This window comes from Periophthalmus magnuspinnatus, chromosome 21, assembly GCF_009829125.3.
Source record: "Periophthalmus magnuspinnatus isolate fPerMag1 chromosome 21, fPerMag1.2.pri, whole genome shotgun sequence".
In the NCBI taxonomy this organism is placed as follows: Eukaryota; Metazoa; Chordata; class Actinopteri; order Gobiiformes; family Gobiidae; genus Periophthalmus; species Periophthalmus magnuspinnatus.
This window is the reverse complement of record NC_047146.1, coordinates 23,508,539-23,521,132: the sequence shown is the minus strand read 5'-3', so window position 1 is coordinate 23,521,132 and position 12,594 is coordinate 23,508,539. Positions and strand designations below refer to the sequence as shown.

Sequence of the window (12,594 nt, the reverse complement as noted above, 5' to 3'; positions counted from 1 at the left end):
TATATTGGATTTATGGTGATTTTGCAAGTTTTTGGTTTTGACATTATTAGAACCGTAGTGTGTGTTTAAATTTGCTGATATCGCAAATGGTATGTGTAATAACTAGCTTTTGTTCTCATTTGAAGAATAACAGTGACAGTTGTGGCTCAAAGTACTATAGTCCTACTAAGAAGTACTGAAAGTCAAGCACAGGCGTTACCTTCATATTCTTATACATGCCACCACATGAAGGCATTTCTATAACTGTAAAATTGCCTACTTTCCTTCAACTCACTCTTGCCCTACAAAAGTTTCCGACAGTCAAATCTAAACTCAAATAGTTGACATCCAGCTCCCAGAATGTTACTTCACATTAATTTAGAGTCTAAACCCATGATCTAAGCCCAGCACTCACAGCCACACAAACAATAGAGTCCCTTAGAGAGGAGAGCCCAGATCAGAAGAGACTTAACCAAGTTTGACAGTCAACAGGCCTATTAAAGCAGGGCCCGCTGCACACAAACGCTGCGGTAATTGTAAATGTCAGGCAGAATTAACACAGAAATAAATAGCTTTAGGTCTGCTCATGTGTGTACAGTAAGAGTGGCTCAGAGGGAGGGGCAGCGCAGCACCAGTGAGTCAAGGCAAACCTCAAACTTTTGACTTAAGAACTTCAATCTTTAACGGATGATCGCAAACTCACCAAATGCCAAATTATAGTCTGTAGATTTGGTTTATTATGTTGAAAAGTCAAATTGAGCTCTTTTGGAGAATGATTATGTAGAAATGTAGGAGAGAGGGTGAACAGGTTGACCTTAACTGGCCAGCAAAATGAATCCTCGTGATTACTGTAAGTTCACAAACTCACAAGAATCCATTTGGCCAAGCTGCAAATTCAGTGATCGGGCCCAGGCCACTAATGGTTCAGAGACTGGACCAATCATAGGGCAACGTTGTGGTTTGGGCGGAAGTCAAAGATGCAGCACCCAAACAAACCAAAACCAACACGGTGACGCCGGCGGATGTAATTCAGCCCGTTTTAGCATTTGTGGATGGGAACGATGTCTGTACTTTTCTCTTAACTGAATTTAATAACGTTTTGATGGCTCGGCTTGTTCCATTGTTGTGAAGCTTCTAATCAGAGCAATCAGCTTCATGACATTCAACAATTTCCGATCGCTTTTAGCAATCAGCAATGCCGCGTTAGCCAGGTTAAGGTTATCCAGCAGCAGCCAAGTCAGTATCTTACTAAAAATGGACTATGCAACGTCTTCTAATGGATGGATTGAACAACCGGTGGCCGATAAGATCTAAACTGCTGAAACGAACTTTATATATTTACTTAAGTTCTGTGTTTGGCCCAATCATAAAATATGTAACCCTTCGATCAAATCTATATTGTCAGTTCTCCAAATGGACAAAAGTGAAGAAGAAAACTCACTTATCTTGAAACTTGTTCCAAAAACATGTTGGTCAGCAGCAGCAGCCTTCACAGTGGAACCACCTCAGCTGTTCCAGTCTGAAGTGGCATTGACATGTGGCCTTACAATACTTTGAGGTCAGCCGCAGAGAGGAGCTGTGAAAAATGCCTCAAACAACAGTAGTCAAGGCGGGACCCTGTCAGAAGTGTATCCCAGTGCCCATGAACTTTGACCCCAATCATAAAACTCACAGACACGGAAGAAACCTGGCACTAAATCAGGCTGCCGCTTCCCCACACTCCGGTTTGATCCTGGTGATAGATGGCTTTAATATGAGGACCCCATAACCACGATAAGGAACAGGAGGAGGCAGAGTAAAGGAGCATGCAAGAACTTCTGAGAGAAAAATGTGCTCAAACCAAGTGTAATGCTACTGTTTCAGATGAAGCAGGTGATATATCATTGTGAACGGGGCTGTGGGGGTATTTTATGTCTGAGGAAATGTACTGGATATTATGTAACTATGTGCAAGGCTTTTTTTTCAATTTAACTTTGACCATGACACCTAAAAGACCATTATACCTTCATACAAAAGTATTCAAGTGTGCCATGTGTATATTATTCCTGGAACAGTTCTCTACTCATCCAGGTTTGGAACAGTCAGAAGACCCCTTGGATTAGAGCTTTGGACTACAAACCATAACAGCTACTTACGTTTTTTTTTTTTTTGCTTTTGAGGTAATCATAAAAAATAAATGAACAAATTAAAAATCGTTTACTTTTCTTTTACATTTTGTTTCCCCTGTGCGCTCCGGTTTCCTCCAATAAACCCAAAACATGCACCACAGTTGGTAACAAAGATCGTCCTGACCAAACATAGCTCAAGATCTGGAGATGGGTCCCCAGTACGCCTGTCACGATAACAAAGTTTGAAGTTCGACAGCTCAAATCTTACCTTATCTCACTTTTGCAAAGAAAAAGCAGCCACGATACATACTGAGCCCCAAAATGTATTGCTCCAGTTATCATATATTGAACGATAAGTCAAGATTGTGTTTATCGTGACAGGCCTTGTCCCAGGGAACGCCATTACAAAGCTAATCTTCTTCTAAAAGGTTGCCCCAGCAGCTTTGAAAGATGGGTCAAATGCCAAGAGCAAATTTTCTCATGGGTAAAACCTTAATCTCTAAAAACATAACGTATATACTTTGTGACTTTAAGTTGTAGTTGCAGTTACAATGTAAGGATTGGATTCTTGATGACATATTCCTTAATTATATATTGATTTTGTAACACATTCTGACTGACTGGATTAAATGCGTTTTACTAAAAGATTCCCTATGTTGTAAAATTGCTGGGTCCTTGGTGTAGTTAATTCAATTGCAATATGGGCAAGTGTTTAATACTGGATCCCGTCCAACTGCAGTAAATTTCAGAGAAAAAGAGATGAAAGAAACAAGAAAATGAACTGAAAAGTGGCACAGTGACTCGGACTAAAGGAGGAGAGAGTGATGGAGAGAGATGGGGTGAGAGGAAGAGAGGAAAAAAAGTGATGGAGAGGAAAAGGAGGAGGAGGCGGGACATGACAAAGTGCTGACATCACAGTGCCAGTGGTCTCTCACATCACTCAGTCCCGGGGTAAATGGATTCTCCTCGCTCTGTGCAGAGGTGTGGATGGTGGGCATGCACAGCGCCGCTCTACAGGACGCTCCTATTAACACCGACGGCTAATAGCCTCCTAGCAGCTAGCATTACATTCGGCCTGATCTCCTTTATAGCTCAATGGGCCCAGAGCCAAGGCGTTAGCTAAAGGCTGCAGAAACGTAATGACACAATACAGAAGTCATTTGGTGAAAAACGGGTTGGAAAAATACATGTGTGCGATGTAAATCAGCAAAATGAAACATAAATGAGTCTCAAGCGTGGTCTGTCTTTATGTCTGTCCTTGTCTGGATCAAGAGACTCTTTGAAAATGTCTTTTTGAGTTAGGAATTATTTTAACTCATAATGGTTGTGCTATTTTATTTAACTTTAACTTTAAGAGGAACTATCTTAAAACTAGATGCTCTTTACTGTAGAATTTAATACTCGTTCTTCAAGTCCATCAAAATAAAAGAATGTGATCATATGTTTGCAATCGCCTGGGACAATGGTAGTGGAATTAGTAGTAGTAGTAGTAGTAGTAGTAGTAGTAGTAGTAGTTGTAATAGTAGCAGTAGTAGAAGATGATGGAGTTTTTATTTTATGTATGGTTACATTACCCTTACTTTAAAGAGAATTTTGTGAATACATTTTCTTTCATTACTCTGCGTTTGCGTATTCCACTATTGCTACTACTGCTCTCCATTATCTTTACTTTCTTGAAGTTACCCAGGAAAAACTCACTGGGACAAAATGACGTTTTTATTTGTATATTTTTTCTTTTTTGTATTGATACATTACCCTTACTTTAACCATAATTTTGTGGATGTATTCTCACTAAATACTCTTTTTGAGTATTCTACTACTACTACTACTACTACTACTACTAATAGTAGCAGTAGTAGTAATACTACTACTACTAGTACTGCTGCTGCTGCTGCTGCTTTCTACTATCTTTTGTCTCTTGAAGTTACCTAGAAAAAACTCACTGGGACAATAGTAGTAGTAGTCATTGTTGTAGTAGTAGTAGTAATAGTAATAGAAGATACATTTTTACTTATTTGTTTAATTTGATTTTTTTTTTTTTATTGATGCATTACCCTTACTTCAGAGAGAATTTTGTGAATATATTTTCATTGAATACTACTTTTGAGTATTCTACTACTACTGCTACTGCTGCTACTATCTTTTCTATCTTACCCAGAGAAACTTACTGGGATAATAGTAGTAGTATTAGTAGTATTAGTTGTAGCTGTATTAGAAGATTAAGTTTTTATTTTAAATTTACATTTTTTTTGCATTGGCTCTGTAGAAGTTACCCAGAAAAAAAAAAGAAAAAATCTAAAACCTCATGCCAAGTGAATGAGTTGGGTTTATTTGGGAAATCTCGCATATCAATCATGTCAGACTGGATTTATTGGAACAGAGAGACACAGGAGCGGTGCCTTTACTGCAGAGTGAAAGCCAAGTACAACATGGCCGGTGAGTGTGGCAGAGGCAGTATTATGACAGCTCAGTGCTCCCCGCGGTGTAGGATCTTCTCTGTAAGCTCGCCTTGTGTTCTTCAAATACACTGCAAACACCATCACTCTTGTTCAGAGACAGATAAACAGTGCCACGGTAATTAACACACCACATCCTTGTCTTTTATTAATGATCTTTGAACCCAGGAAGTCGCTTTATAGGGAAGACATCCTCCCAGCATGCCATGGGGGAAACTAAACAGGGCTCGAGGAGAATGCAAGATGGCGGCAGGCCTGGGAAACAGCTGCACACAGCTGGAGCCTGCTCTTTTATTTAGCAGAAATCAAAGAGCCAAATAGAAGAGGCAGGAGGGACTTTACATGTGTGAAAGAATCAGAGCAGGAGCTTTCTTCATTCAGACTTTTACACCGTGTGAAGTCAAAATATTAACATTTATTTATGCAATAGTTTTGAAAACAAGAGGAAATTAGTGCTGTGCAAAGAAACCCATTATGAATATTAGCAGTTTTGGAATACAGTTTACTCTGATTTGCACTTCTGACTTAGTTGAATTTTTAAAGACACAGTTTCTCATTATTTGTATATCTGTAGTTATTTGAATTTAGTCCAGTTTAGCTCAGTTTAGTTTTAGCCAAAGTTGATCTTTTTGTTTGCTTGTTTGTCCTTATTAGAAATATCTATTAATGAAGAATGCTTTTGTTTACTACCACTGATGGAATGTAACAAAGTAAAAGTAATAAAGTACTGTACTTAAGTAAAAAAATTGTACGTATTTGTACTTTCTACTCCACTACATTTTGAATTGGCTGAATTGTTTAGACCTGCTGAAAAGGCTGAGACTTTATTATTATTATTATTATTATTATTATTAGTAGTAGTAGTAGTAGTAGTAGTAGTAGTAGTAGTTGTTGTATTATTATTATTATTATTATTATTATTATTATTATTATTATTATTATTATTATTATTATTATTATTATTATTATTATTATTATTATATTTGATCAAAGTCATAGTTTTTACCTCAAAAATATGAGCAAAACACTTTTATTTTTTATTCTGTAAGTACATTTTAAACAGGTATTTGAATACTTTTACTTAAGTAGATTTTTTCATGTTACTTTTACTTGTTTTACTTGTATTTTTTGCTCCAGTATCTGTACTCAAGTAACAAAACTGAGTACTTCTTCCACCACTTTTTACTACATAACCCAATATAGCCATGTCTGCCCAATAGCAGGTCTCATTGGGCAATGGGAAAGGTAGAACCAAAAACAAATTCATTAGCAACAATATGTATCTCTATCTTGAAAAAATGCATTATGTTTTACAGATGTTATAAACAGTGTAAGCGACACTGTGAGAAACTGATCACGATGAGTTAGAATAATGGCTCTACAATGCAATTTGCTAAAAGCTAGTATGGTACTTATCTGTTTTTGCTCTTAAACGACACAATCAAACAATTCAAAAAAATAAAAAAAAATAGGTAGGAGACTCTCCCTCTTCATACATTGGTACGTGTTAAAAAAAAGTTAGCAATTCTGCAAAGGCACCTAGCCAAAGTGCTATCCATGCTGCACATCTGTGAAGCAGCTCCACTGTAAATCCCGGACTCCGGCCCGTCCCTCCTGGCTCCCGAGCGCTCACTTTGTTTCTGATTACGGCTGGTTAAAATCCATTTGTCGTCTGACTCAAAGTGGAAGTCCCATGTTCAGTTTCATTTCTGCTGCTCTGTGGGTATGATGTGTCACCGTGGGTCAGAGAGAATAAGAGAGATGGACAGAGAGAAAGAGAGAGACAGATGGAGGGAGAGGGTAGGAGAAAGAGGGAAAGGGGAAGATAAGAAGAGATGGGGACAGAGATGGGGACGGAGACAGACGTGAGGTGGGGAAAGAGGGAGAGAGGGATAGAGATAGAAAGGATGGAGGCATCAGAGGGAGAGAGAGGGAGAGATAGACCAAGATGAAGGGACAGAAGAGTGGTAGAGTGATAGATAGAAAGACAAAAAGAGGGAGGGAGAGAAAGAGAGAGGCAGAGAGACAAAAGGAGTTACAGATGGGGAGAGAAAGATAGAGAAAGGGAGACAATGATAGAGGGAGAAGGAGAGAGGCAGATACGAGCACAGGAGAAAGGGGGGAGGGCTTGTATGACAGAGACATACAGGAGGGGAAAAGAGAAAAAAAATATGGAAAGAGAGAGTGATGAAAGAACATGGGGTGAGAGAGAAGGATAGAAAGAAGGTGGGAGATATGAAAAAAGAGAGAGAGAGAGTGACAGGCGAGCTCCTTCATGTTGAAAGGCTGACACTCTCCAGATGTTCCCGTGCAGATGTGCTCACAAAGAGAACATGGGACATTTCCTCCTTCAAGAAACAACGGACAGAGTATTCCTGACAGCGCCACCTACGTCTCAGATAGTGGGAATAACATGCAATATTCAGAAGCCTGACGAGATAAAGCAGGTGCACTGAAATTGTTTGGCCCAGAAGATAAAACGGTTTTGAATGTTGATAATGTAAAGATGCAGCAGAGATGAACCGGCAGCATTCATCATGTCCTTTGGCAGATCAGATGTGGTCTTGTCATTTTTTTAATAATAGCGTTTGGTTCCACCTGAAGAAGAATGGTAATGAGAAAACCAAGGCATCAGAAGTTTGAACAGGTGGTAAGAAGCACTGAAGAATCAGGTTTGTGACGGCTCCTCTCACTTCCAAGAAAAATGGACCAGTGTTCACGACAACGAGCCAAACTTAGTGGTACAATCTGGTGTGTACAGGCATAAAAATATATTATGATCTCAATTGGATTCATCATTGGAATTGGATAGGAAATGGGAAAATGGTAGTGATGGTACTTTCAGTTCTTTTATGGGATCCGAGTCATCCGTTTGTTTAAAAGAGGCTCTTTTTCTATGACAGAAGTCAATGTGAGAACTAATTTTAACAACAAACGAATTACAGGGAGAAATGACCAAGGCTTAAATGTGTTTAAAATGGTTCAACCCATTTACCCTTTGGAATTATGAAAAAGATTTGGCTCTTTTAAGAAATAAGATCCGGATCGAATGTTAAGGAACCATTCAAAAGAGCCGACTAGCACATGGACGTCATATTACTAGAAAATGGAGTTCACTGAAAGAAGGATAAGTGATTGTGCCCTCCATGCTTAAGGTGGCTATACTAGTAAAAAAAAAAGATGAAGAAATGTTTTACTTTTTTCCATTCAAATAGTATATTTTAAATGTATGTATATATTTTAATTAGATCAGCATCATCAACTATTTGCTTTTAATGGATAATGATATAACAATTTAAAGAAAAAAATATTGTATTAATAAAATTTTGTTGTGTGAGTGTTCTTTGGCAATACTTAAAAGTGCTTGACAGATATATATAAAAATAATAATAATAATAATAAATTATCACAATAATCATAGCCAAGTGTTCTCTGATGGTTTTATCTTAAAAAAAAAAAAAAAAAAAAAAAAAAAAAAGGACTCAACATTTTTTACCATAAAGTGACCAGAATTCATGGTTTTCAGCTTCCTGTTTATCACCACCATTTTGAGGACTTTTCCACACCCAAAAGACTCAATATTTAGTTTTGAATGGCTTATCGCTACGGCAACAATGCAAACTTTTCATCACTCTGAAACGCTCGGATAGTTTCAGTGCACACAGAAGTGCGTGTCGTCTGTTTCTGTGTCTCCTCTCTGATGTGTAGCACCTGCCCCGTCCCCTATAATCCACACACTGCTCCTATAGTCCATATACTCACGGTATAGAGTGTGTGCCCCTCACGTGAAAGTGGTGTCTTTTATCACTAATCTCACCATGTGCCTCAACCTTGATGTTTGAGGCTCTTCTGAGTTATGATTTTCAGCACATGCTCTGAAGTCTGCTTTGATGTAAAACCTATATGACCATCTACTGGTTTGGCTCACACTGTCTCCCTATAAATACTGTGTCCAAAACATGTCATAAGTACATCCTATCCTATGGTAAAGGCAAGGCCAACGCATATGTTTCTCTATGATGGCACTGCAGACAATTTATAAGATGTGACAAATTGGTTATACAGAACCCATCACACTCCAACACGTTTCAGTTCACCTTTAGAAATATTATCTCACCGCAGTGAACCAAGCCAATAGAAAAGAATTTATTTATGGAGCTTATTTAATAATTTATTTATTTTTGTATGTGACCAATTCTTACACAACAGCAGAAACATGGAGCCAGTTTTTTTTTTAGTTTTGGGACTAACTGGACAGTTTCACTACACAGTAACGGTGTTTACTAGTAGTTTTCGTGCAAGATCCTAATATATTTGAGAGCTTTTTCTTACTTACATTTGAGATTTCAGATTGCGTTAGCCTTTTACTCTCACCGTTGGGAAATTTGCCCTCTGCATTTGACCCATCCTTCAATGCCACTGGGGCAGTTTGTCAAAATGAGTAGGCGTCGCAGTGCTGCACCCTTTTTGGTTTAGTTGTTGTCGAAATGGAGTTTGTATTCTCTATGAAAAACTGGGTTGGCCATCATTGTCTATTAGAAGAGAACAGCACTGTATGAAATGTATCTATAAGGGAGTACTTCAAAAACTGCCAGAATACCTCACCTTCTTGTTAGTCATTAATACCAGAACATTTAATACCAGATTACATGACTGTTTAAGGCCTAGCCACACCAAAACTGAGACGGGAAAGAGGGCTTAGAGGTGTTTTGATTCACAAAAGTTGAATACACTGCAAAGAAAAGCAAAACTGGATACGCTGGTGACACAATTGCAATTTAATAATCTGGTAATGAGCTTTTATACTCACATCTACACCTGTTTTTAATGTTTTATATGGACGTGTATACTTGCTTTTCTGCCAATGAGAGCCCAAATGTTCACATTGAGTTCCCCTGTATAAATAAAGCAAAAGAAAGAAATAGTCTGCTACTGGATGCTTGTTTGAATGGGACACTTGGTAATACAAATACTGTAGGAGTGTTACTTATAGAGCAGATGACTCCTAATCCCTCTGTTCCGGTCCTGGTCTCTCTGCTGTCACTGCTGCTTTCCTCACCTCATCAAATAAACACACAGGAACAGCTCTGTCACCATCCATTTTTGGAAAATATTTTGCCAATATTTATTATAAAAATATAAATGTTTCACTACAAATCATTGGACATTAGTAGACAAGGCCATCTACATTTGCACACAAACTCTCACACAGACACGCGGGTCAGTCGGGACAGAATGATATTGCTCTTGGAAGTAAGTCAAAACAAAACAGAGCACTAACACATCATATACTGTATGCTACAAACACAACATTGCTCCTTTTAATGTTAGCAAATAAATAAATGTCATTAAATTGCTTTTTATTGTAGAAAAGAAAATCAAAATGACAAATAGAATTCAAAATACAGATATAATACAGATGATTTTTGTTGTTTAATTAAAAATGTTGCACGATTAAATTTCTTTCCTTTATACATACAAACATTTGTACAAAGAGCGATGGCCGTGTGCACCGGGCTCTGCAGTGCTAGTTGCCGTTATGGGATGGTTTACATTATGTACACAGAGAGGCGTTAGCAGCAGCCGCAGCATCCACAGGTAGGACAGGGTACCACACACACTCCCCCAGGCCTGGGCTTCCCAAAAGCACCTCTGTTAGCACTGTCTGTCCGGCTAAAGGCGCGTTCGCTGCTTTCAAAGTGCTCAAGTGTTGGGCTAAGTGCTCGGGACATGTTAAACTACCTCACGGGTCAGGTCAAATTCATGGAGGATTTGGATGTATCTGAAGACATTTTGGGCTGATAGACTGCTGAGTATTGGGCGTACATTTTGTTGTATAATGAATACTTTTTTCACCATTGTCTTGTGGTGAAGTCAGCTAAGGTCCAGTTGCTGGGAAAGGTTCCAGCCATTCACATGCCATTCAGGCCAGCAGAAGAAACGTTATATTTACCTTGAATACCATGACGGCAGCATCAAGACACTTATATTTTGAGAATAAACTTAAGAGAAATCTTTTAACAACTTTCAACTTTGTATCTAAAATGAGTAAAACAAGTCCTGACCATAGACTGTATAAAGAAATAGACTAAGGGAGTGTGACGTCACCCATAGTGTTCAGCTCCAGTCAAATGAAGCTCATTGAAGCTAGCAGTTACAGGGGCGAATTTGGAGCCATATTTGGAATTCTGGCTGCAAGCACTTTAGCACCCAAAGAGCCAATCTGGAGCGAAGCTGTTGTCCCGCTGGTTTGGCAGGGGCGGGCACTTAGCAACACTGTCAATCAAACCTGTTGCTAAAGCTAGCGGGAGTGACCTTGTGGAAAGGAGGCAGCTGATTTGTCTGTTATTAATGTTTATAGATTTATTTATGGACACAATAGCAAAATAAAAACACCCAGATCAGGTAGAGCAGGTTAATATGAACATTTTAAGACTAAATTGAAGACAGTAACAGTTACGGAGGAAGGGGTGACAATTTTTCAATGTAAAGTGAATTGGAGTCAGAGTCAATGGAGCTTGGAACGTGATGGTTAGCAGGTTAGTTACGTCCATTTATATATACAGTCTGTTTTTTCTTACTGGAAATCAAACTGTGTTGTCTTGTATAAATAAATGAAGTTTTATAAAGTTAAAAGTAAATTGGTATTTGAATATTTCTGTCGCAAACTGCGCATGTCTTGAAAGAAAGCGAGAATGTAACCTCACGTTGAATAATTCATCTGAAACGCCGGACGTGCGTCGAAAAAAATACATTTTACATCAGAGCAAGGCCTTAGCAATGTAAACAATACAAAAATCACTTCTTATTGACGGTGCCTTTGGGAAAACTCAGCCTGGACACACTGAAAATAATCTTACCAGAAAGTGTTGCATCTTCCAGGGCATTTGCAGTCCTAGTGTGATGAGAAAAATATGATACAAGCCGCAGAGAGGCAGAATAAAATATGAATTTTTCAAAAAAAACTATTCAGCCATTTCCATTGATATCCAACTCAAATGCAGGAGGCACTCAACTTTTTTGCGATACACAAGAATCATGAGTTAAAATATGACATAGCAAAACACGTTCATGGCTTGTGTTAATAATGATATATAAATGTAATCCAAAACAAATGATTACTGGAAGTACCATTGTGGATTTTGCATGGAAGCAGAAGATCAGATACTGAAACGGCGCTTGCTTCTTTCCTAATTGAGAAAGTCCAAACAAGCTTGTATTACTAACACATTTTTGCAACCCAATGCCATTCGAGACAGCTGGTTTAACGATACCACTTTGTCAATTCACACTTGTCTAACTCCTTTTAGTTCCTCTTAGCAAACTGAGATTAACAACATCCTGAGTATTGACAGAAATTTTCGTGGATATTTCGAAAACAATTATGGAAAAACAAGAAGGTACTGAAATGTGTTGGGTTGATTATCACAGTTATTGCTTTTAGGTGAATGCTAAGGGTTAGAGCTATGCAATCAAAATAATGGCTCCAGCTCAGTTCTTTCGTTAATGTAGGTAGTAGGAAGGTAAGTCTCATGCCTCGAAAGTCCGTAAACGGTCCACCACAACATGCCGCTGCTCGGAAGTCCCGGTATTTTCACCAATCTTGCGATAGCCGGGGACTTTAAGCGTGCTAGTCCCCATTAGCAATTAGCATCCCTGACAATATCCCTTGGACCTTCTTGGCGTACCACGTTTTTTTAGTCAGTAAGGCATTTCAAAGCAGTGTACAGTTGACACTCGTATAGGACCAAATGATGTCTTTCTGTTACAAAAAGTTTGTTGAATCTTCCCGTTCCGTTTCCAAGTTATGCACTCAAATAGATGAGAGTGCAATTAGCGACTGCAGTTAGTTAGTTTGTCTCTTCTTAAACAGGTACCGGTCCGTTCTTCGTGGTGGAATCGAGGGCTTTGAGGCTGCTCACGATCTTCTTTTGCGATCCGACCACAGTAACGCCGACCTTTTTTAAATCTCTAAAAACACAAAATAAAGAAATGGAGATAGTATGAGTTGGTGAGGGAGATATGGTAGATATAGTTATCACAAACATGTT

At 38.5% G+C, this 12,594-nt stretch overlaps 1 protein-coding gene across 2 annotated transcripts in view; it reads right to left on the bottom strand.

The window, feature by feature from the left end:
* Positions 1–10,670: 10,670 nt before the first annotated feature.
* Positions 10,671–12,594, bottom strand: part of epha3 (eph receptor A3) — a 118,388-nt gene continuing 116,464 nt past the window's right edge. Inside the window, exon 17 of one of the 2 annotated variants that reach the window (XM_033987620.2) lies at positions 10,671–12,514. In XM_033987620.2, coding sequence (XP_033843511.1) covers positions 12,409–12,514 — 106 coding nt within the window. In that variant the 3' untranslated portion in view covers positions 10,671–12,408. The remainder of the gene's footprint in view (positions 12,515–12,594) is intronic. The other variant, XM_033987622.2, reaches the window with a different exon arrangement.